At 42.7% G+C, this 24,845-nt stretch overlaps 1 protein-coding gene across 1 annotated transcript in view; it reads right to left on the reverse strand.

Annotated features, from left to right (window-relative positions):
• slc25a21 (solute carrier family 25 member 21) overlaps window positions 1-24,845 on the reverse strand; it is an 85,022-nt gene that overhangs the window by 19,827 nt on the left and 40,350 nt on the right. The window contains exon 3 of the mRNA XM_079175293.1: window positions 7,611-7,659. Coding sequence (XP_079031419.1) covers window positions 7,611-7,659 — 49 coding nt within the window. The remainder of the gene's footprint in view (window positions 1-7,610; window positions 7,660-24,845) is intronic.

A 24,845-nucleotide genomic window follows, 5' to 3' on the forward strand; every position in this document is an offset into this window, starting at 1 on the left:
AGATCAGGCTGTGTTAGTGTGTTAGAGCAGGAAAAGAGCTGCATAAAACAGCGTGAGGACAGGCTAGGAAGGGCCAAGACTCAGATGTTTTCAGCATTACAAACCTCTGGTTGACTGACAGATCACTCTATATGTTAAGAGAGGACTGCAGCAAATTAAGAAAGCTGCTAATGCAGTGGAGCAGATGGAAAAAATGAGTACTTTTACTGACATATCCAGTAAGTGGTTGCATAACAGAAAGGATTTCTTGGGTGTTTAAACCGGAGTCCCTTAACCTCTGCCAAATGCCGTTAACTGCAATTATTGTGCTAATGTTTGAGCATTGTTTTTATTATATATATACTGTATATAACATTACAGTTGAACAGATATAACAGTAAAAGTAACATTAAAAGAAATAGTGTATCCAAAGTTCTGCAAGTATTCCGCTTAGCTTAGTTCACAAACAAAAAAAAGAAGCCGTGACAGATGACGGCAGGCCAGACAAGCTAGGTCAGGACTACCCGGTGATAGACTGGTCCGGGCCAGCGACAGTAACAGGCACTTTGATGTGAGGAGAGGCTGCAGGATTTTGGAGACTTCCCTGACAGCAGGTAACCACTGGCTATAACACAGCGCGCTCCAGACAGAAGACAACTGCCCTGCATGCTTCCAGAGAGAAACCCGAGAGTCACCAATACTTCACTAAATTCAGCTCCTTGTTATATTCTTTGTTCTATACAAACATGTGTAACTTGATGTGTTTAGTTGTTTGGTCACACTTATTTAGACTGGAGCTGTTAAGGCAGACAGTTGGGCAGAATGTAGAGAGACCATCTTCCAACGATTGATGGATAAAGAGGTCTCTAAATGAAAGGCTACCACTACTGTGATCTTTCTCTCCATATTCTCCTTGTAGCTTTCCCATTCATTGTTTATCTGACAAATTCATCTTTTTTTCGGGCAAATACTATACTACTCTGTCGTCAACTGGTATTACTGAGGAAGAACTCATAATGAAAACTTAAGGCCAGTTCAGATAGTCACTTTTACTGGACGCTAACCAGATCTTGTACCTTAGATCCAATTATTTTAAGTGCATCATGAGTGACATGAAGTATTATGGTTCCAGTTAGTGATGCAGACCTCTGAAAGCAACATTGCAAAAAAATCATTTTCGGAACCCAACGGCTATCGGTCTGACGACGGATAAGCCTCGAGGGCGAAAGGCCGTATTTCTGAGGATTCTGGTGTAGGCAGCAGATATCCGGCGCTGCTCATTGTTTACAGTCTAATGAGCAACTTGAGATGCAAGTCTTGAGTTGAAGTTGAGAGACGTGTACAATCGGGTTGTTTCACAAGTAGCCAGTTTACAACTGGCTGTTTACCTGCATTAATCCAAAACCTTCTCGAACCTAATTAGTCAATACTACTCGGACAGCAAAACAGCGTCCCGTTGTATTCTGTATCTGAATGAAGCTTGAGCTGGGAGCTAGCGGCAAACGGTTGAGTGGAATTATGGAAGAAGTGGAAGGCTTGCTGTAATATTTTTGTCCTGGTCTTTGCAATCTGTGTATGCCAGTAAACCTCTGCAATTACATGAGTAACTGTGGAATGTGGTACAACGGAGCCAATCCCATTCTCTTCCACCATCTTAAAAAAATACACCGGCAACCACATAGCCACGCTATTATGAAAGACTCAAAAGAATGAGGAAGCAAGCAAATTGCTGTGCAATGGCCACTTGCAGCCATTGTGAATATTTACACAATAGAGTCTTGCTGTGGATTTGTCCACAGAGACATTTTGATGAGCAAGGGCGACTCCAACAAAGACGAGAGAGCGACCTGTGTGAATATGTACCCATATTATTTAGTTTGGCTCAGCGACAAAGCTGAGACCTTTAGTGTCTGTTCAACACTTCAAGTACAGATTATAATAAAAGCGATACAGATTGTGGTTGGTGCCAAAAAGCAACAGTTTGAATGGGTGAAAGATCAGAGGTGTTCCACTGAGCACAGTTGTGCCATTTGAGATTGCCAAGCAACTGTGACGCCTGCATCCCCTGCAGCTCGGTCACATTCTGTTGAATGTAGTAATGCCCCAGTGACAACAATTTTTTGCCTAGTTTTAAAGTGCCTTTACGAATGAGTCAGAAGTGCAAAAAGCTGCTTGCAAGAGGTTGGAAAACGGGTGATGAAGGCTGGATAAAGGACATAGAGACATGCATGAGTTTTGAGAGTCAAAAATAAAGAGCGATGGGACAGCAGGGGGGCAGCACTGTGGTTGTAGCACAGTCAGGGTCTAGAGAAATCAAAGCACAAAATGCCTCCACTCTGTAATTAGTATACTGGAATGTGAACCCCATCACTGATAATGATTACAGGTGCGCCAGTACGACACACACACACACACACACACACACACACACACACACACACACACACACACACACACACACACACACTGACATGCACACACACACACATCTGCTCTTTATGTGCACCTCTATCTAAAGTGAAATCTCTCATTTAGTCATCCATTTGTGACTGCAGCAACATCTGTCACAACATTAAAAGTAATGGGTTAGGTTTAAAAAGTTTATTTTTCTGGCATTTTGCTTTTATTAGATAGTTGACACTAAAAAGGTGAATAGAAATGACGTTGCAGTTACATCATATGCATCATATAATGCTGGGACCACCAGGATGTCCAATTGTTACGTAAAAAATGTCACATGGTCATAATGTCCGCTGAGGCTACATTGAAGCTGTAAAGGAGGCGGACAATTCCCGGAGTGGAATTGTCCGCCTCCACACATTATGACCCACTTCTGTGTATTCATTTTCTGTGACGGATGTGAACTTTTACCTGCATGACTGTTGGACGTGCTACAGGTCCATCCCATCACCCCAACGGACACACCCTTACTTTCGGTCTTCACAGAGGGCACACAGCTTCCTGCATTGGCACTAAATGTGAATAATGAGGTGAGGAATGACTCAATATGGATGTAACTCTTGGGGATACTGGGCTGGTGGGTAGATACATAGGCCTATTTATTCACCTGTGCATCTTGCCCATGATCAAAATGTTCCATATTAAATTAAATTAAGCTAAGTCACATATTTCATACAGAAGACTGAGGCATCATCCGAGAGAGTGTGACTGGAATGCCAAGGCATCCTTTTTTAATCCTGCCAAAAATGCTGCGTTCGTGAAAGGACTTGTTCTCCACCTTGTGCACTGGACTCACCCTCGCTAATGCTTGTGCAATGAAGCGAAGCACAGACTGAGCTCGGTTCATCCTAGACGTACGCTGCATGTGTTTTTGGCTTTACACTGTGAGCGAAGTCTCGCCCCGCAGTCTCTCAGCGCCGGAGGGATTAGGAGCCTGCTTGACGACCGCTGACCCGCCTGCTCCTTTACAAGGCAAGATCAGCTATCAGGCTGCTGCTGCTGCTTTGTGCCCTGCTGTTTGAGGGTTGTGTCAGGGATTCCTCCATAAGTGCACTGGGGTTCACCAAGCAGTTGGGGGCAAACGGAGGTGGGAGGTGGGCGGGAGGGGTGAAGCCTTTGGGCCATCCTCAGCGCTGTCACACGTTCCCCCAAAAAGACTGGACGTCATCTGTCAAAGCCCTCATCAAAGATCACTTTCAAGCCCCCCAAGTGGGACACACTTTCATGCATGCTGTGACCAAATGGAGGTAGTGTTGCCATGGATACCGCCGCGAGCAAGGGCCAGTACCAGGTTTTTCTAATCAGGCTTGAAACAGGCTTAGTGCTTTGCAATGACTCTGACAGCCATGTCATACAATACAATTTGCAGAATTGCATAATTCAATACAAATCTTCTAAAACAACATTACATAATCACTCAACACACTATAAATTCAGATGGAATGATGGCAGTTTAAACAATACACTCAACATGATGTTGTTACACAATATGGTTTATATTAGCTAGAGTAGTGGCTAATTCAACAACAGGCTGACTCAGATGGTTGCTGAAAAGCTAAAACGACAGAAGACAGAGTGTAAAAACAGTAGAAACGGTTAGTGCTCAGTGCGAGGAGTTTAGTAGAAGCTGGATGAAGAGTGGATACCTTGGAGAGAGAAAAGACGAGAATAGGAGGAACCAGAATGGGAAAGCATTAGAGAGAAAGAAAGTGTGGGTGCAGAGGGAGAACAGAGGCAAAGAAGGCGTGGCTTAGTCAAGAGTTATGGCACAAAATACATCTTTGGGGCAAACGCATCGGATCATGTGCACGGCGTAGAAACCGCAAGAAGTTCACGATGACGGGAGAAGTTGCTCACGAACAAGAGGAAGATGTGGTTTCACTCTTTGGCCGGAAGTAAAACGGGTGATGGGAAGCTGCTGAGATGAGCGTGAGTATGTTTGCGCATGAATGTGTATAAGGGTGGAGCTCCATGTAATAGGATCTCGACATGAAGGGAAATGCAGGCTCAGTGCAACTCTCTAATGAGAGGGAGAACCTGATCAGAGTCAGATGGGGTGCCCCGAGCACACAGCCCCCTGCAGAAAGTGCCGCCCGACACCCTTTGTTACCTCCAAGTGAGCTGAGACCAGCCCATGAACCATGTAACTAGGTGGTTTCCAGGTTAATGAAAAGCTGTAACTCTGGTCCCACCGTCTCTCTTTCTGCTAAACCAACGACTGGCTTCCCTGCACCGCATCGCGCCCTCCACCTTCAGCCCCCCACATTCCTGCCCCAACCCACGAGAGGAGGGAGGGGGCAATTAACGGTTTACTTTGTGTGCAGAAGGCTACATTTACATATTGGGCTGATTATTATCTGGATTGACTCACGATAAGAAAACAAAGAACAAGAAACGCAACTGTTTCCGATGTGAAGCTACATGTGTAATAAATAGTTGTCCTAAACTTGAAATGGTTCATAAAAACAAATCATGGCACACAACGTTTCTCCAACATACCACGCTAAACATCCCGAAACATTTTGGCTATTTTGCCTTCATCCAACCTGACGAGCTGTTATTGACACAGAGTTTGGTCAGAATCTCTGTGTGTGTGCGCCTTTCTCTGATTTCTATCATCGTAAATAGAATATCTTTGGGTTTTGGTCTGTTATTTCAGACAGAACCAGCACTTCCTGCATTTGATGTAGCAAACAATTAATTCACAGTGAAAACTAGTGGTTCTGTCATCTGTTAAAAAGGACACTTCACACTACAGCTGATGCTATTAGCCATTTGTCCAGTAAATAAATCTCAAGAAAGACACAAAACCTCTACCAGCCTGTTTGTTGCATCGCTGAACTTACCGATAGAAATTTGTTCATGTTCAACTCTTTCATAACGATGAAAGAGGTAGTAAGTCACACGGATGGAAGGTGGGCTCTGCAGGAGTCCCTCAGATGTAAGATAGATGTACTTGTTAGCAAAGGTGAGTTACAAGGGTCATGGCTCAACTGGTCAGTGAGCCCGCAACAGGGAGTAAGTGCAACAACAAAGGCAAAGAGTCTGACAAGACGTTTACTTTCCATCTAAAGCAATGTCTAGTGTGGTCTAGTCAAATACTTTCATCATTTCATTATTATCGAAAAACATTTTCCCAACAGTATTTTGAATACCGGGCTGATACTTTTGTCATAAGGAACTTGCTTTTGTATGCTTTGAAATATAAATAGACCAATTCTTGTTTTTCAAATCTGTGGAACACAGCTTTTCATTTATCTGCCAAAACAATCATCTTGGTTGGTGAATCAGCACTTTTTATTTAAAAAGGAAGAAGCTGTCAAATTCTCCCGACATATTTTTGATGCAGTATTTAGCTACTAGTGGCGGTGCCTCGACACCAACTACTGCAGCTAATTCTAGATCTAAAATGCACTGCCCCTCCTCCTCGCCCTCGGAGGAAGAGGAGAAAGATAAACCCTCATTTGGAAAATAGGTAAACATCAGCTCCCAGGCAGGTACGCATTTAGTCAAGTTTACCTTGCAAAGAAAAGAAAAAAAGTAAAAAGGGAGAAAGAAAGGGGGGGGGGGGAATCCCTTTGATTCTGAGTTGGTGGAAAAAAGTAAATTTACTCCAGTTGCTGTTCAATTTGGACCGGTGGACATTAAAGCAGGAGCCGGTGCCTAATAAGAGCCATGCCTGAGAGAGAGAGAGAGAGAGAGAGAGAAAGAGAGAGAGCGAGAGAGAGACCCAGTGAAGGTGTGTCTGTGTCTGACTCTCGGCTCCAAGGTTCCTGCTAATAGATTTCCGCTCCCTCAGTGTCCCAATTAGCTGGTATGTATGCTTGGTTTATGAATTCATGTGGGTATGTTAAAGTGTGTGAACATGCATGTACAATATGATCGCATGTATACGCGGCTATGGTGGGTTTCTGTGTGGATGTCTGCCATCAAAATAAAACAGCAACCTCCTGGTGTTAAGACACTTTTATGACATCATCTAAAGCTCCCAATTAAAAAGAAGAAAGACAATTCTGTTTGTTCATTTTGTAGATAAAACAAACAAACCCAGATCATGACCAAAAGGAATCAATTTACACAGACCCCTTCTCAGCAACAGAAAGCCTGTCGACGTGAACACATGGCGACACAAACAGAAAACAAACAGATAAACCTGTCCAATTTGAGAGCGCCTTTTACCGCTTTTTAAGGAAGAGCGTTACAAAGAAAACAGTGAGTGCACTTTTAACCCTGACCCCGTCTGAGGACGGACAGGCAGAGCGCAAGCCTTACCTGTAATAAACCCCCATAGTTTCTACACGTGACAATAAATCACACTGTGTGCCTTCAAAGTATCAAATATCGACTAATACGCCACCGGTCACCTCTGGCTTTTATCCCTGCGCTTCCCCTGTCTGTGTTCAGGTGGTGGCACGGCCTTCAAAGTGCAACCATCTCACTGTTTTTAAAAGGCACGCCAAGCTATTTATTTACCAAGAAACTGCTGCCGTAAATGACAAAAAAAGTAGCACAATTTACTGACAAGTAGTGAATGGGGCAGGGGGGGGGGGGGGGCGGGGAGGGGTGCAAAACGAAGCCAGAGGTCTTGGCCAGGCCTGTGAAAGACTATAAAGCTTTAGTAGTAGCCCACGACCTGTTTATGGCCGGCTGAGACACTGAGGTGTGAGGCTCCTGATCACTCTGCAGCTCAAGACTGCTGCCACTCTTGCATAACACACAAAAAGGAGCACAAGATATTAGACACAGAGTTCATTTAGTGATTGATCCTGCAAGCCATTCCGGGAAAAAAAAAAGTATGTACTCATAAAATATGTAATAAGGTAAAAGATTTGAGTGGTTTCGCCAAAAATAAAAACGTCTAATGTTAACATTGTGGGGGGAATGAATGGTGAAATGATGCATTTAATTTTCCACATCTACGGCTCTTGGCCTTGCTGCTCACTTGTGAGGAGAATGAGCGCAGAGTTGGCCAGCTGGGGAAGAAGAAGAAGAAAAAAAAAGACCTGGTATGCTGGGAACTCCACTACACACAGACCCAAATACCCACCAAGAGGATTCAAGGCAGATGTGGATTAAAAAATGGCTTTCTTGTAAGAAGATTATGAATTAGGCAAAGTTACACGAAATATGAGTTCATGTATGAGTTGTGGAGTTATGAATGGGTGGCTTACCTTGTCTTCACTACATCGAGGGGATGCATCAAGCAGATCTCTACCAGACCTGAATGGCAGAAACAGTCAGGATAAGTCACTTTAATAACCATGAACATTGAGGTGAATGCTGGTTGTTATGCTCTCAGATTTCAGGACAGTTCTCTGGGATCAATATCTGATGTTGTGAGCGCACTAGTGCGAATACAATTTGTTCATTAAACCGGAACTTTGGGTTCAGAAGGAAGAACACCATTTAAAATCCTTTTGATATTTCCAACTATGCTAATAATAAATAATAATCCAACCGTGGAACTGACCTTACTCTACAGTGTGTTGTCTGTTTAACTTAACTGGATAAGGGCAAAATAAAAAAACTATAAATTATAATGACGGGTACGATGGTTAGGATACGTAGGTACCGGCGGTTGTAAATTACCATGAGAGCTGCAGTTTTTTTCTCTGCTCACAACGTTATTATTGTTCAACTATATTAAACTCATGAAGGTTTACATTTCTATGTGCTATAGTGGATGCTAATTTGTCTTAGAATATAGAAAGTAAACCCCAGGAACAAGTTTAATTGTTTCAGAAAGTTGGATGAAAGTAATACTGAATGGGAGATTGTATCTAGTTACTCGCCAGGACGTGACGCCAGGACTTTGTCTTTCTGTGAAGCATTATTTATTAGTTGTGAGGGCTTATTTGTCCTGAAATGTCCTCCTGACTAGTCTTTGTCCCGCGCACTCTTACAGTTATGCACATTACAATGTTGCTGTACAACAGTCAAAGCTACCATTGAGCCAATATGAACTTGTAAACTGAACTGCACATATCTCTTAAAGCCCTGCAGGATCAGACAGCAGATACATATGATGTTTTATGTGAAGTGTGACAGTTCTACTTAAAATAACCTGATAAGACTGCTAATATGGGCAAAAGTCAGTGAATGCTTGTTCATGACATTTCTTTTCTCTTTCCTTTAAAATGAGTTCCTAAAGTTTTAGTGTTGGACAAATGCACTTTTTGTTGCTACCGAATGGTTTTGGACAGACAACCAGCGCCAGCCAACCTTCTCCCAGAACCGTATCATCACGCTGATTGTCACTCTGCCTAACTTAAATGCCAACCACCAGTTTTGAGCCTTGTGCCATCTTTGCAAGAACATGGGTCTGAATGCGCGACCCAGTGAGACTTTGTTCCAAAATTGCTGTGAGTGACTATAATTCTCGACATTTTGAAGGGCCGAAGCCACCGACCATATCGTCCATAAAAACCCAGAAACATCAGCAATGAGCCAGCAGCTGGCGAACCAATGCATCCGGGTTGATCAGCGAGGGCCTCTGAGGTTTCACACACACACGCTAACTATGTGCATCTGTGTTGAAAAAGCCACTGCTTTGGCACGGAGGCCTTCTGACTCCAGTTTTTCTCACTACATCCCTTTCCTGGTGCCGTGCAGTGTGTGTACACAGCTGCCGTGCAGTATGGACTCTTTCTAATTAGCTCAATTAAACATATTGTCTATAAAAAGGTGCGTCCTCTGGGTTTTTTTCCCCAGAGAAGTAATTATCGAGTAAAATACCACAGAAAAAAATGACTTTGTCTACAGTTGCATCTGAATGTACGAATGGGAGGACCAAGAACTACTGAACCAAGCTACCAGCAGGCAAGAGTCAAACAGAATTCCTTCTGGTACGGCTCAGTTGACCTGACTATGGTTGTTTAATGATACTGCACTGAAAAGGTAACAGGACGGCTTTGGACGCATCGTTTTTCTGGCGTTGCTATTTATCGGCCTGTAGTGAAGATGAGGCGCATCACATCTTTCAGCAGGTAATCAGATTACACGATGAAACCAAACCTGCTCGATCAGCCTGTGCAAACACAAAGATGCTGGGAAGGGACCGAACATGCCCCAACAGGTGATGAGGGGTGGGAGAGTAAAGTCTGGGGAAAAGGAAAGCTTCTGCCATCCCATAGAAACTGAACACTCCATTTCTTAGGGAGAGTCTCTCCAAACGAAGGTAACTTACTGGCAAAAAAGCTAGTGGTGGAAGATGTATTTTGATCTTTTATTACAAGTTTACTTAAGTTTTTGGATTACCTAACCTTTTGTATTTTTGTACTTTTGGAAAGTATTTGCAATGAAACTACTAAAGAATCAAAAGTTATAGTACTCTTTAGGCAGCAGAAAAGCCGCCGTCATTGTAATGCTAAATCATAATACTGAATCATTAGATTATTATTTCTAACATAACTATTATTGTTGTAGCCGATAAAGCTGGAGACCACCATACTTTACATTACTATTTGGTAGTTTAACACTGGACAATATATCCCTTTAGGGAACTCAATCCAGATGTTTACTGTGTATGTACAAATGATCCACCAATCTGCTGTTATTGTGAGTAACTATTTGAAGGTTCTTTAATCCCTCTTGATCTGTTATGATTGGACTACTAGGTGCACAACATCCTGTTTTTCTAGGATACTATTCTGCCATTAATTATTAGTTGTACTGTTGCTGTTTGTTTTTTAAACAGGTAAGGTGCGAGTCTCTTACATTTGTAACCTGAAAAAGGTATAAAATGGGTTAAAGTCTGGAAAGTAATACAGATAATACCACAGAGTTCTAGGGTTTGAAACAACAGCGGTTAAAAAAAAGTTAAGACTCAGATTATTATGGTGGAAGTCACGTGTCATCAACAAGCTATAAAACAAACAAAATTATATTTTCGTCAAATATCAAAAAGGAGTGCACTGCTAGAGGCTACTTGTACCTGCAAGTGACCAGAGCAGCTGTGCACATCTGGATACTTCACTTAAAAATGATTCACACTAGATTTTGGGCCTCATCGTAAACCTCAGATTACAGGAACTCTAAAGGATACAGGTTACCAAATGCTTCATTAACTTAGAAAGGTAACAGTAGTTAACACTCTTTACTAATTAACAGGCCTGCCCTGCTGTGCCATTCAGATACGGTGATTAGTTCAGCGTGTCGAGTTCAGTTCTCAGGCTGTCAAGAATTTGTGTCTGGGTGCACTACGAGCCAGTGTCTTCAGATGCGGGGTTGACGTCAGTTAGCAATGCATGCGGTGTCTCCAGGATGTCAGTTGCCAAAGGATTAAGCAATGACAGGCATGAACGCAAAACTAGGTTGTGTTTATTTTAGCATCAGCCTAACGATCTTCCACCTTAAGAACAGCTGATGGCAGATGACTTGACAGGCTGTAGGGGAAAATTAAAACAACAGAAAGTGCAACTACAATCTGAAATTGACCTTTGTATGACATGTAGTACAGGTCTTGATTGAGTCAATTAAAATGGGTCCAATTCTGTCTATGCTTTGCCACATTAGACTTACTGAGTTCAATGTACTATGATTTAGTTCACTTCCTAACTGAGGTATTCTAGCGTCAAAACAAACAATCACATTTTTTTTGTGACGAAGTGTAACTTTAGTGATTACCTTCATGTCCCAGAATGCATTCTGACAACTTCCAGTCACAAAGGTTTATCTGTGCTGTATATGTAAATGTGACAACAGCAACAGTTCAAAGTTTTTCCAGTCGAGAAATAGTGCAAACAAATGCTTTTGTGTGCCTTGTCAATCAAGTGACGAAAAAATACTGCAGAAGAGGGCGTTGCATGTGTGGAACTGATGACAGATCCACAAAGGATGCAACCTGTCGCTGCATTACATTTGGATCTTTTGAGGCTATCGTTAGTGAAGCAATTAATTACCAGCCAGGACAGCGACTTTGGTATTGTTTTTAATTTGAGAGTCTGTAGAGACACTTTAGCTGGAACTCTCACAGAAGCCCCTTTGACTACTACACACTGCCAGGTGTGTCTCGGTCTTTGTCTCTGGCCGTGTTGGAGCCTATTGACAGTTGTTGTCATCGCAATGCAACCGTGCAAGATGCAGTTACAAAACTTTACAGAGGGTTCTGTTCAAAATGAAGGTGAAGTATGTCAGCCTGGGGGTAAGAAGTGGGGAAGGAGCCATTTACAAAAATACAGGAATTATTGTTTAAGAAAGAATATACTCACACAATAACGATATTTTCTTATGCTTCATTTATGCAGGGGGACGTAATGATTCGCTTATTTATGATAGTATGTTTTTCACTAAAAAGGATGTTTACTAAACACAATTTTGACAATTATCGGGATAAAATGGTGAATCCCAGTGTTGACGAGGATAATCGCGTCATGAAATGTTCTCATCGTTCCACGCCTTGTGCTAACATGTCATGGAACTGCATCAAGGTCCTCAAGAAGCCAAATATGTAATTTCCTCGACACCACTGAGAGGCAGCTTCTTTGCGCCACTGTGCCCCAGTGCATCATGCTCTTCCACTCCAGCTGTCAGCACATACTGCTGTTTAATCACAGAGCGCGGCAGCAGTGAACCCACACACTCGCGGGAGCACTTCACACCCCTCTACAGCCTCTGATGCGCCGAGCATGGTGAGGGCAAAACCAAGGAGATGATGATGATGATGATGATGATGCTGCCGAGTTGCTTCACTCAGCCTTCCCTTCTCTGGTCTTCCAGCTTCTCCTGCAGACATCCCGGCCTGCTCGAGCTGAGAGGAGGGGCATATTATCCCAATGACCTGCCATCTGGTTGACGTATATTCCTTTGCTAGGCATCAGTGAGTGACATATTGGGAGATTCCAGTATTTGAAGGTTCTTTTGTTGCTGAACCACAATGGTAGTGACAGGGCTAGTCATTCAGCGCCTTGCAGACACACAGAAACACTCAGTCAGGAACAAGAGCTAATGACAAAAGAGTGTCTGGAACACAGCCGTTAAGGCACACTCTTACGTATACACTGAAAGACTACTATTTGCCACAAAGGCATTCTGTGCCAAGCCGCAGTGTAAAGTTGTGCATTAGAAACAAATGAGCTACAAGGATACAGTGAGATTTCACACTCTGACAACATATAGTTCTGGTTTTGTTATTGCACAGAGCTGACGTCATATGCAGTGTTTTAACTGCATTGGAATTTGGCTTTTGTTTCATGTATTTTATAAGAAGACCATATGGTAGAAACAATGGGGCCGGGTGTTTAAAAAGTGCTGCATCACTCCTGGTTTCGCTGGGAGGGACTTTTGCAGTAGGCCTCAGGGACGGATCCAACAAGTAGAGCCTCACTAGGCCGGTATCGGCAAGACATTCCAGTCCTTCCGATAACTTGTCTTCCAAAGAGATAAGATCATACATCACGCAGATGAGGTGATTATCTGGGTTGGTTTTGGCAGGGGAATGCACACAGTTTGCTCCCACGCAAAAGTGAGAAAAAGAAAAACAATAGTGTGCCAGGGAGCGATTGCTCAACGGGTGCAGGTGTCATCCATCATACCAAGACACACACTGAATGACTGTAATTCCCAGCAGCCACAGGGAGAAGGTCACTGCCACAGGAAGCACAGCTCCCCCAGTTAAATGGGCTAATACATGAGAGACATACTGCTCGCTCATTTCACACGCTTACTTGACCTGGTAAAGGCTACAGTGTCTTATGATAGCATATTTAAGAAAGTAGAGTGTAAGCTAAGGATAGTTTTTTTAATTACGCTCATCAAATAATGGAGAATTTCATTAGAAACAAGTTACAGCTGCATAACTAAACATAACATGGACTTTTTATCAAAAGTAAATTACATTTTTTTTAAATAATGTAATTCAGAAATGAAGATAAACATTGCTAATTGTTTTAAAAACATTGTATTGCACGATACATTCCTTGGTTCATTGAGAGCCGAAGCAGAAAGTCACAGCTCGTCCTGGCGTTACGAGATGCGAGATGAAGCATAGGAGCGTCATGATGACAAAGTTTCACCACACAGGCCCACTCTGGTTTTGACAAGAGCTCCTGACTGAACCTGCAGGTGATAAGTCATGCCTCCATGTCCTCCATTAATACTTTTCAAAACACATCGGATCTGGAATGCTAAACAAACCCTGCGAGCTGCTGCTCCCTCGCAATTTGTCATCTGAGGTAACAAAGCCAACGTGATATCCATCAGCGACTTGGCCAGGTGCTGCGATTTAGAAACGCAGATTAATTCTTTTAAAAGTACAGCAGAGGTGAAAGAATGAAGAATGGCACGGTGATATATAAAGGATAAAAACATGCAAACTCCAGGGAGTTAACAAAGACAACCAACAAGAAGATTTTGATTGCAAAGAGCATATTTTCACCTTTCAGACTTAAATGTCTTTTATACAAACCCAACCTGCTCCTCAAACATTATACCAGGTTGTGTTGATTTTAGTCGGGTTTATCTTTTACAACAAACAATTAGAGCCTTTCTGACTACATGTTTATGGGATATTTATTGTGTTTAATAGAAAATAAATGGACTATGACATTAGCTTACACTGTATTTGTAAGAAGACAGTTCAGTTGTCAAGAAGGCGAATCAGGGAAGTGGGTGAAATAAATGTAACATAAAGAAGTATCCAAATAACATGAAGCCTGGGTGAAGCCAATAAACTATAGTTACTACCAAGTGAGGCAAACTACAGTATTGAAATACGGCCTCGGAGCCAAACCTGTTTTTAAAGCAAACAGGCGCTTCCAACACTTCCAAAATGATAACATTCAATTTGAAATTTAGTATAAACCATTTTGTACAATAATGGCACAAGAAAGGAATATATGTAGTTCTATTAAATATGAAAAGTACAAAAATCAATTACTGCGAAAGCAGGCAACCATTACTAAAAGTGATTTATGCGCCCCCTCTAACTTTCCTCTTCTGTCCTAAACCAAACACTAGCGAGAGGGAACCGATTATGTTGGAATTTACATATTTAAAAAAAAAAAGTAATAGCTCAAGACATCTGGGAGGTAGGGGGGAGGGAGGGGGGGAGAGAGAGAGAGAGAAAGAGAGAGAGAGAGCTATTAATCACAGATATCACCATCATCAGCCTTCCTGTCTTGGGAGTGCAGAAGCGTCCTGGTTAACTCCCTAAACAGTCCCTAATTCTGCACTTGAAAAAGCTCAAAGGGTGCTTATAAAAACAAGCGAGGCCATCTCCAATGACAGCAGGGGATTTTTTTAAAGTGAGGGCCCCCCGACATGAAGTGCAAGTATCCCGGCATTCCACGCCAGGCCTGCGTCGGCTACTGGTGCTGCTGCTTCGTCTGTTATCACCTCCGAGGGCTCACAGGCTGGATATCTATGAGTAGTTCTAAATTAAATCACTAAATTCTGGAGTCTGGAGACTTTATTCAATGTCAAAAATTGAATTAAATGAGATTATCAACATTCATTTTGTGACGATTTTAGGAAACAAGATTTTCACGGGAACTATTTTTCTACGACCGTAACTTAGCGCACTGACTCTTTGCCTCGTAAAAATGTCACAGATACAAAGATATGATCGAAAACGTAACTTTAATTCTCCTCCTTGCTAAACTGAACAAGATCTTAACAATAAAAGACATAGCTCACATGTCTCCTGTTTACAAGTCAGCGGTCGTCAATGCATGAGATGAAAAGAGTGAGAAAAAAGGGTTGGAGAAGAAGATTTATTGGTTTACTTCATCTGATACCTTTGCCTTTTATTGCATAACCGTTGGTCAACACCTTTAAACATCGATCATCTCCTTTACCTCGTTATTTGAAACACTTAAACAATCTGCAGATAAAAATGATCGTACAACGTGTGGACTAATATATGACGTTTGTAATCTATTGATTTTTCAGCTGAGTGTGCCGTCTCCAGTTTAGATTTTCCGTTGGAAGTGATGCATCACGGAGCATTTTCCCCGCTGGCTAAACGCAGAGACAGCTCGGGTATGTCCCTGTCTGTCAAACTTGAGATGAACTCTGTGATATTGATGGATGGTGTATAGGTGTGTGTGTGTGAGGTGTGTGTGTGCTGGTGACTGGGTCAGGGCCTGAGCTGCCTGGGCTGATGGGCTAATGATAAATAGTGAAAGATTGACAGGCAGACCGTGCCGACAGTGCACGCTGTCATCATCGGAGCCTCTCTCCTCCATTACTGTCACTGTTTTCTTGACACCTGTGGTCACATTTCTTTTTTTTCTTTTCTTTTTACAAACACAGACACAAACACACACACACGTGATCTGATGCAAATACACGCTCCAGCAGCACGGAAGCAGGTGACAGGAGGAGAAGAAAAGGGGAAAAAATTAATGCAAAACCTGGTGTAACTGATGTTTGAGAGGAAGTGCTGCGTGTCATCTCGGACTGATTCTTTCACGAGGATCGCTTTTTAAACAAATTGTCTCCAACTCCTGCAGGACACCTGTCACCATCTAAATAAACGGAATAACCTTGTAACAAAAGACATTGTTCTGCAAATATGAGCACAACACTCAGCTAGAGAATCCTTCAGGGGATTTTAATAACAGTTGCCTGCATTGTTCACTACAAACCAGTGGTTTCACAAACTTGGGATGGGGAGACGTTAAGGGCTCACAACATATATCTTCAGGGTCAAAAGATAACTAATTAAATACAATTTAAAAATACTGCATTATTTTTTACATGCTTTGGTTCTTTCTTTCGAAATACTGAGCAATTTCACCCCTAAAATCTCTCAGTTGAACTGCTCATTAATCGTACAACCTGCACCGGTTGTTCCCGGTGACTGTAGACGTACCTACAAAAAGTAATGCACTATATAATTTGTATATAAACTAAATGTCATGAGCTGCCTCTAAGGGGCCAGGTGAGGTCGGGGTGGAGCGAGGGGTCAAAACAACACTTGACTTTTAGCCAGGAGACTGCTGTTAGTGTCCCGTGTTACAGCAAACATGAACGTGAGTTATGTAACAAAAGTAAGGTAAAATAAGTCAATGTTGACAACTATGTGAGTTACATAACATACTTATAAGAACCCAAACCACAATCTTTCCGAAACACAACCAAGTAGTTGGTTTGAACTGCAGGCGCACTGTTCACTTATGTTGCTGGACATTTGTAGCACAAATAATGAAAAATAACTTTTCGTAAAGATCTAAGAACTGCAGTATGAGGATACATTGACCTGTTTCTTCATATTTAGAGGTAACTAGCAAAAGAAAAGTCAGAAACTACTCGCATGAAACTGCAATTGAGATGGACAATCCCAATATTACTCTGATATATACTCAGCACTAATATTAGGACATAGTAATTTTGTGAAATTACAAGTAAAAAGACACGGACAAAGTGGGCAGCAGCTTTATTCAAGAAGATACTGAGGTCATGCTACTTATACTGAGGTAGCACTGGAGTCCAAAAAACATCAGAACTCAAAAATGTTGGAGCAGACACCAAGTCTTTAAAATGTTTGAATTCTTTGGATTTCTCATATTTCATTCATATCATAGGCCTACTGCTGTAATGATGTCTACCAAAGCTTGTTCTCAAAGGCTTCTCGACACCGACGAGGAAATTCTGAACCATTCATTGATTTCTTTATTAGCCTGAATGTAGCCACGTTTAAATGTACTATATCAGTAATGTAATCAGTCTATAAAATACCCAGTGTGTTGTTAGTCTTTATAGAATGCAACTCCCAACAGAAGACATTATCTCAGCGTCCTCAAGGCAAAAGAGATCTCCACACACATCTGTCAGTTTGAAAACTAAATGGTATGGAAACACAGTATTAAAACCTCTGGCATCGCTGTTCAATTCCTTTAAAAAATTCTATTTTATTAAAAATTGTATTTATTAAAAATACAACGTGTTTGGTTCAACGTGTCACCAAACTGCCAAGTAGAAGATCTGAAATCCTGTTACTTTGTATCCTAGACGCCTGCAGCCTAAGTCCTTAATGAAACACTTCAGGAGTGTTATAGTGATTCTTTAGGCAGCCACGTATTTAAGACACTGCCTCATTAGCCCATCATAAGATTTTCAAAATCAACAGTTGAAAATCCATTTAGTTTTTTAATTCAAATAAAATAATTTTTTTTTTTTTTTTTATTATTATTTTTTATTATTATTTCACAAGCCTACAAGTCAAATCCAGTCTGAAAACCACACAATCCCAAACGTCTTGGCTGTTGACACCAATGCTTTGATTACCAGAATGTAATTACCGGTACATGAATTTCACTAAAGAGAATAAATGGTCCTGTTGCAACATTATTAAACAGTTATTCAAATGTGACAAAAGACGTATTTTTAACTAGACCATAAAGATGAGTCAGTGCAGCAAACCGATTTTGCTTTCTCGATAAAGAGATAACCTGTAACCGAAACAGTGAGAAAAAAACAAAAACAGCCCGTCCCACCAAACTGCTCTCTATCAACATTTTGCAATCAGAGAGATCCAACGGTGTGTTTATTCTGCTGCATCACAGTTGGCTTTATGAAAACACAAGAAACAGAAATGACGCCGATGTGTAAAACGCTCAATGACCTTTCACTATTATGAAATGTTATCCGTTTGTCAGAACAACTCAACTGGGCTGGCATGCGTGTGTGTGTGTGTGTGTGTGTGTGTGTGTGTGTGTGTGTGTGTGTGTGTGTGTGTGTGTGCATGTTATTGCTGTCATTCATTAAATATCATACTGCGGTCACCAGCCCACACTGTTCTAGTTTGCACATGTTTGATAATTACACCAGACAACGGTCCTCTGTCATACTGGAGTCAATACTACGGTATTTGTCAATCAGGCTGCGCAATATATTATCAGTTGCGATGTAAATTTGCTCAATAGAGCTTAAGAAGAAAATTTAACTTAAAAATGTAGCTATCATTCCATTTTTATTGATGCCTTTTGTGTTCAGTTCAATATTCAACAAAATCAAGTTGGAAATCCTTTTATTTAATTCAACAAGCAATTTGTTGTATTTTAGCAGAATACTGAAAGCAGCAGCAAGGCAGAACTATGAGTATACATGTACATTATTATGCAAATAATATTGTTATTACAATATACAACAACGCTATCGCATATTTTCCTCCTATCATGCAGCCCTATTGGGCAAGGTGTATGTCGGCGCTTCCCAACCAGAGGGGGAAACTGCAGTTGCCAGAGTGTAGAGATGTGGAAAGATTGTGGAGCATCTCAGCCAATTAAAAAACTGCTTTTCAGGAGGAAAATGAGCCTAGTGTATTTACTGTCTAAATATATTGCTTAAAGTGTTAATAAAGTTGTAAACTGGAAGGAGCTATTTGAAATCAGTGCATGAAATTGCATGAAACAATGTTTATTTAATTGATATATCTCTGATTCTATGAGAACAAGGCACAAGTCTGTGTTCAAAAATGTTTCTGGGGAGAAGTTAACTGTGACTCCCGAGGTGCATTGTTCCGTTGAGAAAAGATGAATAATCTGCAGCTTAGAACAGTTTGCTTTGGATTTATGAGTCCGTTTTTGGAGAATTTACCAACTGTGGCGTTATGTTTCATTTACAACTGCGACAGCAAATACTTTTTGAATTCGCTACTACTTCCATATGCGCCTGACCGTCTTCTTCTCCAGCCGAGGCTCACAGGTAGTCTTCAGAGCCATCCGACCATAACAAAAGTGATAGGCGAAGTTGAAATAATTACTAAACTGGTGGTCATAACATGAACCTGCAAGATCATTTCATTGTCCGTAAGAGTCGCTTCTTTCTAAGATGAAAGAAAAGATGTAAATGGGAATAAAGAACGGGGAAAAACCCAAAAGTGACCCCTCCCACTGCCCCACAACTCTATAAATGGGTGAACTGTCCAACAACAATTCCAGATTCACTATGTCTTGAATGAAAGCAATGTTACAACATCCACTTTTATAATAAGAGTTAAATAACATTCAAATCTGTTCACATAAACGCACGAGTAAAGTACGTCCGACAAGGCTGTGAGGTCGGACAAAGAAAGGTTGGGAGGTGCTACTACTGCTACTAAAAAAAAAAAGCCAGTCTCTGTGATCTATGATACTTTTTTTTGAGATTTCACAGAGCACAACAAATGGGCCATTATGGTGAGCCTTTATATGCTGCTGAGTGATGTGAAGCAGAATAGTAAATGGGTAGTAAGTGGACTTCCCACTGTAGACACGACTATCATTAACTTCACCACCACGTCACCACGTCACCACATCACTCCAACATGACCACCGCCGCTGACACACCCACCCAGTCCACAACCTCTGGTCTTTAGCCAATTCACCTTGTGTAAACAAAGATTACACCTCGTCTCATCCCCAACCCCCAGAGGGGAGAACTGTGTCGTTACTGTCACCTAGTGGACGGAGGGGAGACAGAGATTGATTAACACACAAAGAGGTGAGGCTGAGACAGAGACAGAGAGAGAGAGACAGAGAGAGAGAGACAGAGACAGAGAGAGAGAGACAGAGAGAGAGAGAGAGAGACAGAGAAGAGAGAGAGACAGAGAAAGAGAGAGACAGAGAGACAGAGACAGAGACAGAGACAGAGAAAGAGAGACAGAGAGAAAGAGAGAGACAGAGACAGAGAAAGAGAGAGAGAGAGACAGAGACAGAGAGAGAGACAGAGAGAGACAGAGAAAGAGAGACAGAGAGAGACAGAGACAGAGAGAGAGACAGAGAGAGAGACAGAGAGAGAGACAGAGAGAGAGAGACAGAGAGAGAGACAGAGAGGGACAGAGAGAGAGAGACAGCGAGAGAGAGAGACAGAGAGAGACAGAGAGAGAAAGACAGAGACAGAGAAAGAGAGAGAGAGACAGAGAGAGAGAGATGGAAAGCACATGTGGGCACACAAAAGATCTCTCTCTCTGCCTGAGAGAGAAGAATGAGAAGCACATCTCATTTAATGTAACAAGAAAAATACATATGCAGTAAAGTGTGTCACTTCAGAAACGATAATCTGTTTTTATCACAAAAACTTTAGAGATTCTAGCATCTGGGCTTCATCCGGTTATTTTATACGGGGACGGAGCTGACCACTCAGCCAAAAACTAGCACAACTTTCTCCAGAAGCTCACCTGAGTCCATAAAAGCTGATAATAGAGCCAATAATTTGGAGGGAACAGCAATAATGGAGTTTTAGTGAGGCAGTAAATTCTTTAATTAGTTGTTAACACCCTGTGTCTATATGGATAGGTGGAAGCTTGCCCCATTTATAGCTGCTGTCTAGAGAAGGCTGGATGGACATTCAGGCGGAGGGCCAGTGACTCGTCTTTAAAAAGAGAAAAGGGCTTCAACTTTACTGTTAACAGGCCGACGAGCACCTGTATGTCATAACAGCAAGCTGCTGGGAGACATTTGCAACTACAAAAGCAGTCATATGCCCGCTAAGTTGTAACTTTGTAGCTCTCAAGAGCTTGAAATCTAGCTTGAGGTTGAAGACATAAGACAGGGAAGAGGTCTTATGTGGGCCCAGGCCTCTTGCCACGCCTGGAAGAAATCCCTTGTTGGCTGACATTTCGGGATGCATCATGGGCAGAGACCTTCTCCAAACATACAATCTTTGCGGGCAGAGAAAAAGGCTGCAAGGTAGATAAATGCAAATGATGCAGGGATTGGAAAACCAGCAGACATTCCTGAAGAGTGATACGATCGTTCAGTCCACAAACTATCCATGGCAGGAGTGATACAACAGAGGAGAAAGTGAATAATTGGCCAGGGTGGTCCGTGCTTTCTGTACTGGGTTGGCTGCCGGGCGTGAAGGGGGGGAAAACAGAAGAGCTGCGAGGCTGCAGTAGTAGCAGAGGCAGGACTTGCGGCAACAGCAAAAGGGAAGTACCCGCATGGTTCACTCTTGTCCTAAGCCAGGAGAGTTAAAGGCAGGAAGCCATTACCAAAGTGTAAATGCGCTCAGCCATCACTGCTTAAACACAGTGGAAGTATGTTCCAGCACTTGAAAAAAGTAGAGTGTGGGAGGAGGTCCCATTCAAACACAACCAGGCTCTCTGGTCCCCTTTAAACAAAAAGACTCTAGGACAAGTTAAGGCCCGACACAAGCCCACCAGCTTCACACATATTGATAGCAAGCTCGCTGTGTCTCTTTCTAAACATTGCATAATGCCGCTCCAGATGCACGCCAGTGGTTTGAGCCTGATGAAAGACAGTGATTATGTTACATACGCCGGTGGTTTGATGCAATAATTATGCAATCAGCAGCACAGCTTAGTGTTATGTCTCTGATTTATCAACATTATTTGAATTGGGGGTAATTAATTGTCGCAGGCGGGCGGGCTGTGTGACAGGGCATCTCCGACGGCTTTTGTTTTGGCAGATGGCCCTGTGCCACGTCGCTCACCCAGCACCAGGGAAACCATACTCTGGCGTGATCACAACACAGGCCTTACCCTCTGCCTATTAGTGCTTTCTAAGTCACACACAAACAAGACAGAAACGGGTTCTTCATGTCCCGTAGGAGTAAAATGCAGGGGAAAAAAGTCGAACTAGGGAAATCCAGCACAAACCAGAGCAAACAAGGCATTATTCCTGCAAACTTAGACAGTTAAGTCAAGATTTGTATACACGATCACATGTCACTCAAGCTGGAAATGAGAGGCAGAGCTCTCTAGTTGTTAGAGACAAACCCTGTAGCTGCTCCATTGGCACTGAATGACAGACAGACTTTCTGGACTGCCTCAGTGTCTGAGGTGATGCGAAGAAAGGTCAAGCAAACATTCTTTGAGTCCATAAGTCTCCGATTCATTGTCAGTGGAGCAGATCCACGTTTTGTCTCGTGATGGCATCAGATTAGCCTTGGTTCTCTGGTTTCTAGCTTGTAGCAGGAGGTAGCGGAAGGAACCAAAGATCACAGACCTACAGATATATTCTGTTGCATTTAGACGGAACGAGTCGAAAAGTCTTTGTGAGAAACACACAACAGGCAACAAATAATAGGAAAAATTCAAAGCTTCACCAGGTTTATTCCACATGTGTGGATGCGAAATTGTTAATAAATTCAGCCACACGCAAAAGAAACAGCTCCATCATCCTGTAATTGAGGGGTCAAGATCTCCTCGTTGGACAAACTCCAACTGAACCGTGCACGGATGTGGTGGTCGCTTTTATCCTGCTTTTTGTCAGAAAAGCTGAAATAACTCCAAACTGTCAGCAGATAATTATGTATGGGAACCAGTTTTTGGAAGAAAGAAAAAAATGGAGAAAGTCACACAGTAACCAGACTAATAAAATCAAAAAGGAGGCGTTTGAGGAGTTTCAAAACACACAACGCATAACACACCTCATTTGAAAACGAAAGGATTGGGAGGATCAAACTTTATGGAGTATTGCTGAGGTTTTAAGCTATTTCATTCAATAACAAAAGTATTTTCATTTGGATACGTAAAGGTTCATAAAACTAACAGATGACACCTTGGCTCTGACTCACTGCTTTGTGTGGGGGCTCTTGTGCAGGAGCCAATCGGGTCTTGGGACAGATCCTAACATGTCCTAAAAGGATCCGTCAGTTTGCTTATGTTTAGCCATCGCTGAGGCCAGTTTGGCGACAGTAGTGGCATGGCCTGTGTACATTTGAAGCACGAGCGAGGCGCTGCGGTGCGAGAGCAGCAAATGCTTTTTGGGCGCTGGCTTTGCTATGACAGATGCTGGCGATGAACTCTTGACACTGGCTCAACCGGTTTATGTTCAACATGTGTGTCTCCATTACTGTCTCTGGTTTCCAGGAGGGCTGCCCTGGCTGGCTCACTGTGGACGTAGGGGTGTGTGTGTGTGTGTGTGTGTGTGTGTGTTTGTGAGAGAGTGTGTGAGGCTGGGGGAGAGATGAGAGGAGCAGCAGGATCTGTAGCTATCTGGGAGGTTGAGCGTAATGACACACCGGGGACAGATTAGGTTCCTGTCCATCAGGGTTCCATCAGGAATACTCTGATTTACAGCCATGCTGACCAGCCAGCTTGCCCTCCACCCAAAGCAAACACACACGGAAAACACCACCGCCTCTGTGTGGTGGCAGCTGGTGGGCTCGCACACATGTTGCCGTTGCCTGCCCGGTCAGTTTTTCACTTGAACACCAGTGCAGAAGTACGCATTGGAGGAAAAAGACAAGCTTGAAATTACAATGAAGTCAATTTTGATATTCATTTCTTCAAGTGAGTACATATGTGTACCAGAATATACAATGCTATGCATGCTGCTGGCTGCCTACCTCCCCAGAACAGTGAAAGAAGGGAGACGGACAGATCCATTAAACAAGATGTCACCCCCAAACACAACAATGATTAATCACACGCTGCAAATTATAAGCACCTGTATGAATGAACAGCAAAGCAAAGCCCACTCCCACTGTCTGACTGCATGCTTTCACTCTCTCAGACAGCCACGCCACCACCTCGGCCCCTGCAACCCCCCAGGCCCCCTTCTCTCCTCGCCGACCCTCTGCCCCCCCCCCCACCCACCCACGCCCCCTCCTCTCACGCGAGCCAAGAGGAAGTCTGCCTGAAAAGAAATAACTCACCGCGTACACAAAAGGCCATTTTGACTTAAACTCTCCGTGAAATGATAGATTTTGATGTTTTACGCGGAGTCGACCGACAGGAGCTGTGAAGCTCAAAGCAAATACGTGACATTTGATTTTATATCAAAAGGTGTGGAAATCATTGAAGGCAGTTCAATAGTTTTGTTGCTTTTAGGTTAAGGCTGAAACAACTCTGTAGGAAAGGTCACAATTTTAAAACCGGAAATGGAAAATTCTGCGTTCAACCGAAACAAAAACAGCAAAGAATAAAGTTCTTGATTTATTCACACCCGACATACTGAATACACTTTTAGAAGACTGTGGCCCTCTGTGTGAAACCAACTGAATTCATTATGCTAACAAGCTAGCCCTGCTGATAGGCACACAGGCTGATGTGAGGAAATGTGAGTTTGATTAATGTGGGCAAAATTGAGCTGTGCTGACCGCTCCCCAGCCCCAGTTAAAGGAGTCGCCTGCCATCAGGCTCAAAAACGGCTGTGAGCTCAGAACAGGCTCTCCGGCCCGCCACTGCATGCCCAACGCTTCACAGCAAATCGGCAGCAGACATTCCCTCTGCTGCCACACAAAACAGAAGTGGCCCCTGCCTGGACCTGAATAAATCTAGCTGGCGCACAAAGCCCTAAATGAAAGCCATATTCCTGATAGGTTACACAATGAGAGAGATGTGTTTTATGTTCATGTATATATCAAATAGACCTGGGCTGGCTTGTCTCTGTCTGTGATCCACCATTTAAACTAGCCAGACCACAGCAGACTCTCTTGGGAGCCGGTCCCAGGAGGCGGACCATCTCACGGAGACCAGCCGACCAGCCGGCTGGATCCAAAAGCAGCAACCCTGG

This window comes from Pholis gunnellus (genome assembly GCF_910591455.1).
Source record: "Pholis gunnellus genome assembly, chromosome: 15".
Taxonomy (NCBI): Eukaryota; Metazoa; Chordata; class Actinopteri; order Perciformes; family Pholidae; genus Pholis; species Pholis gunnellus.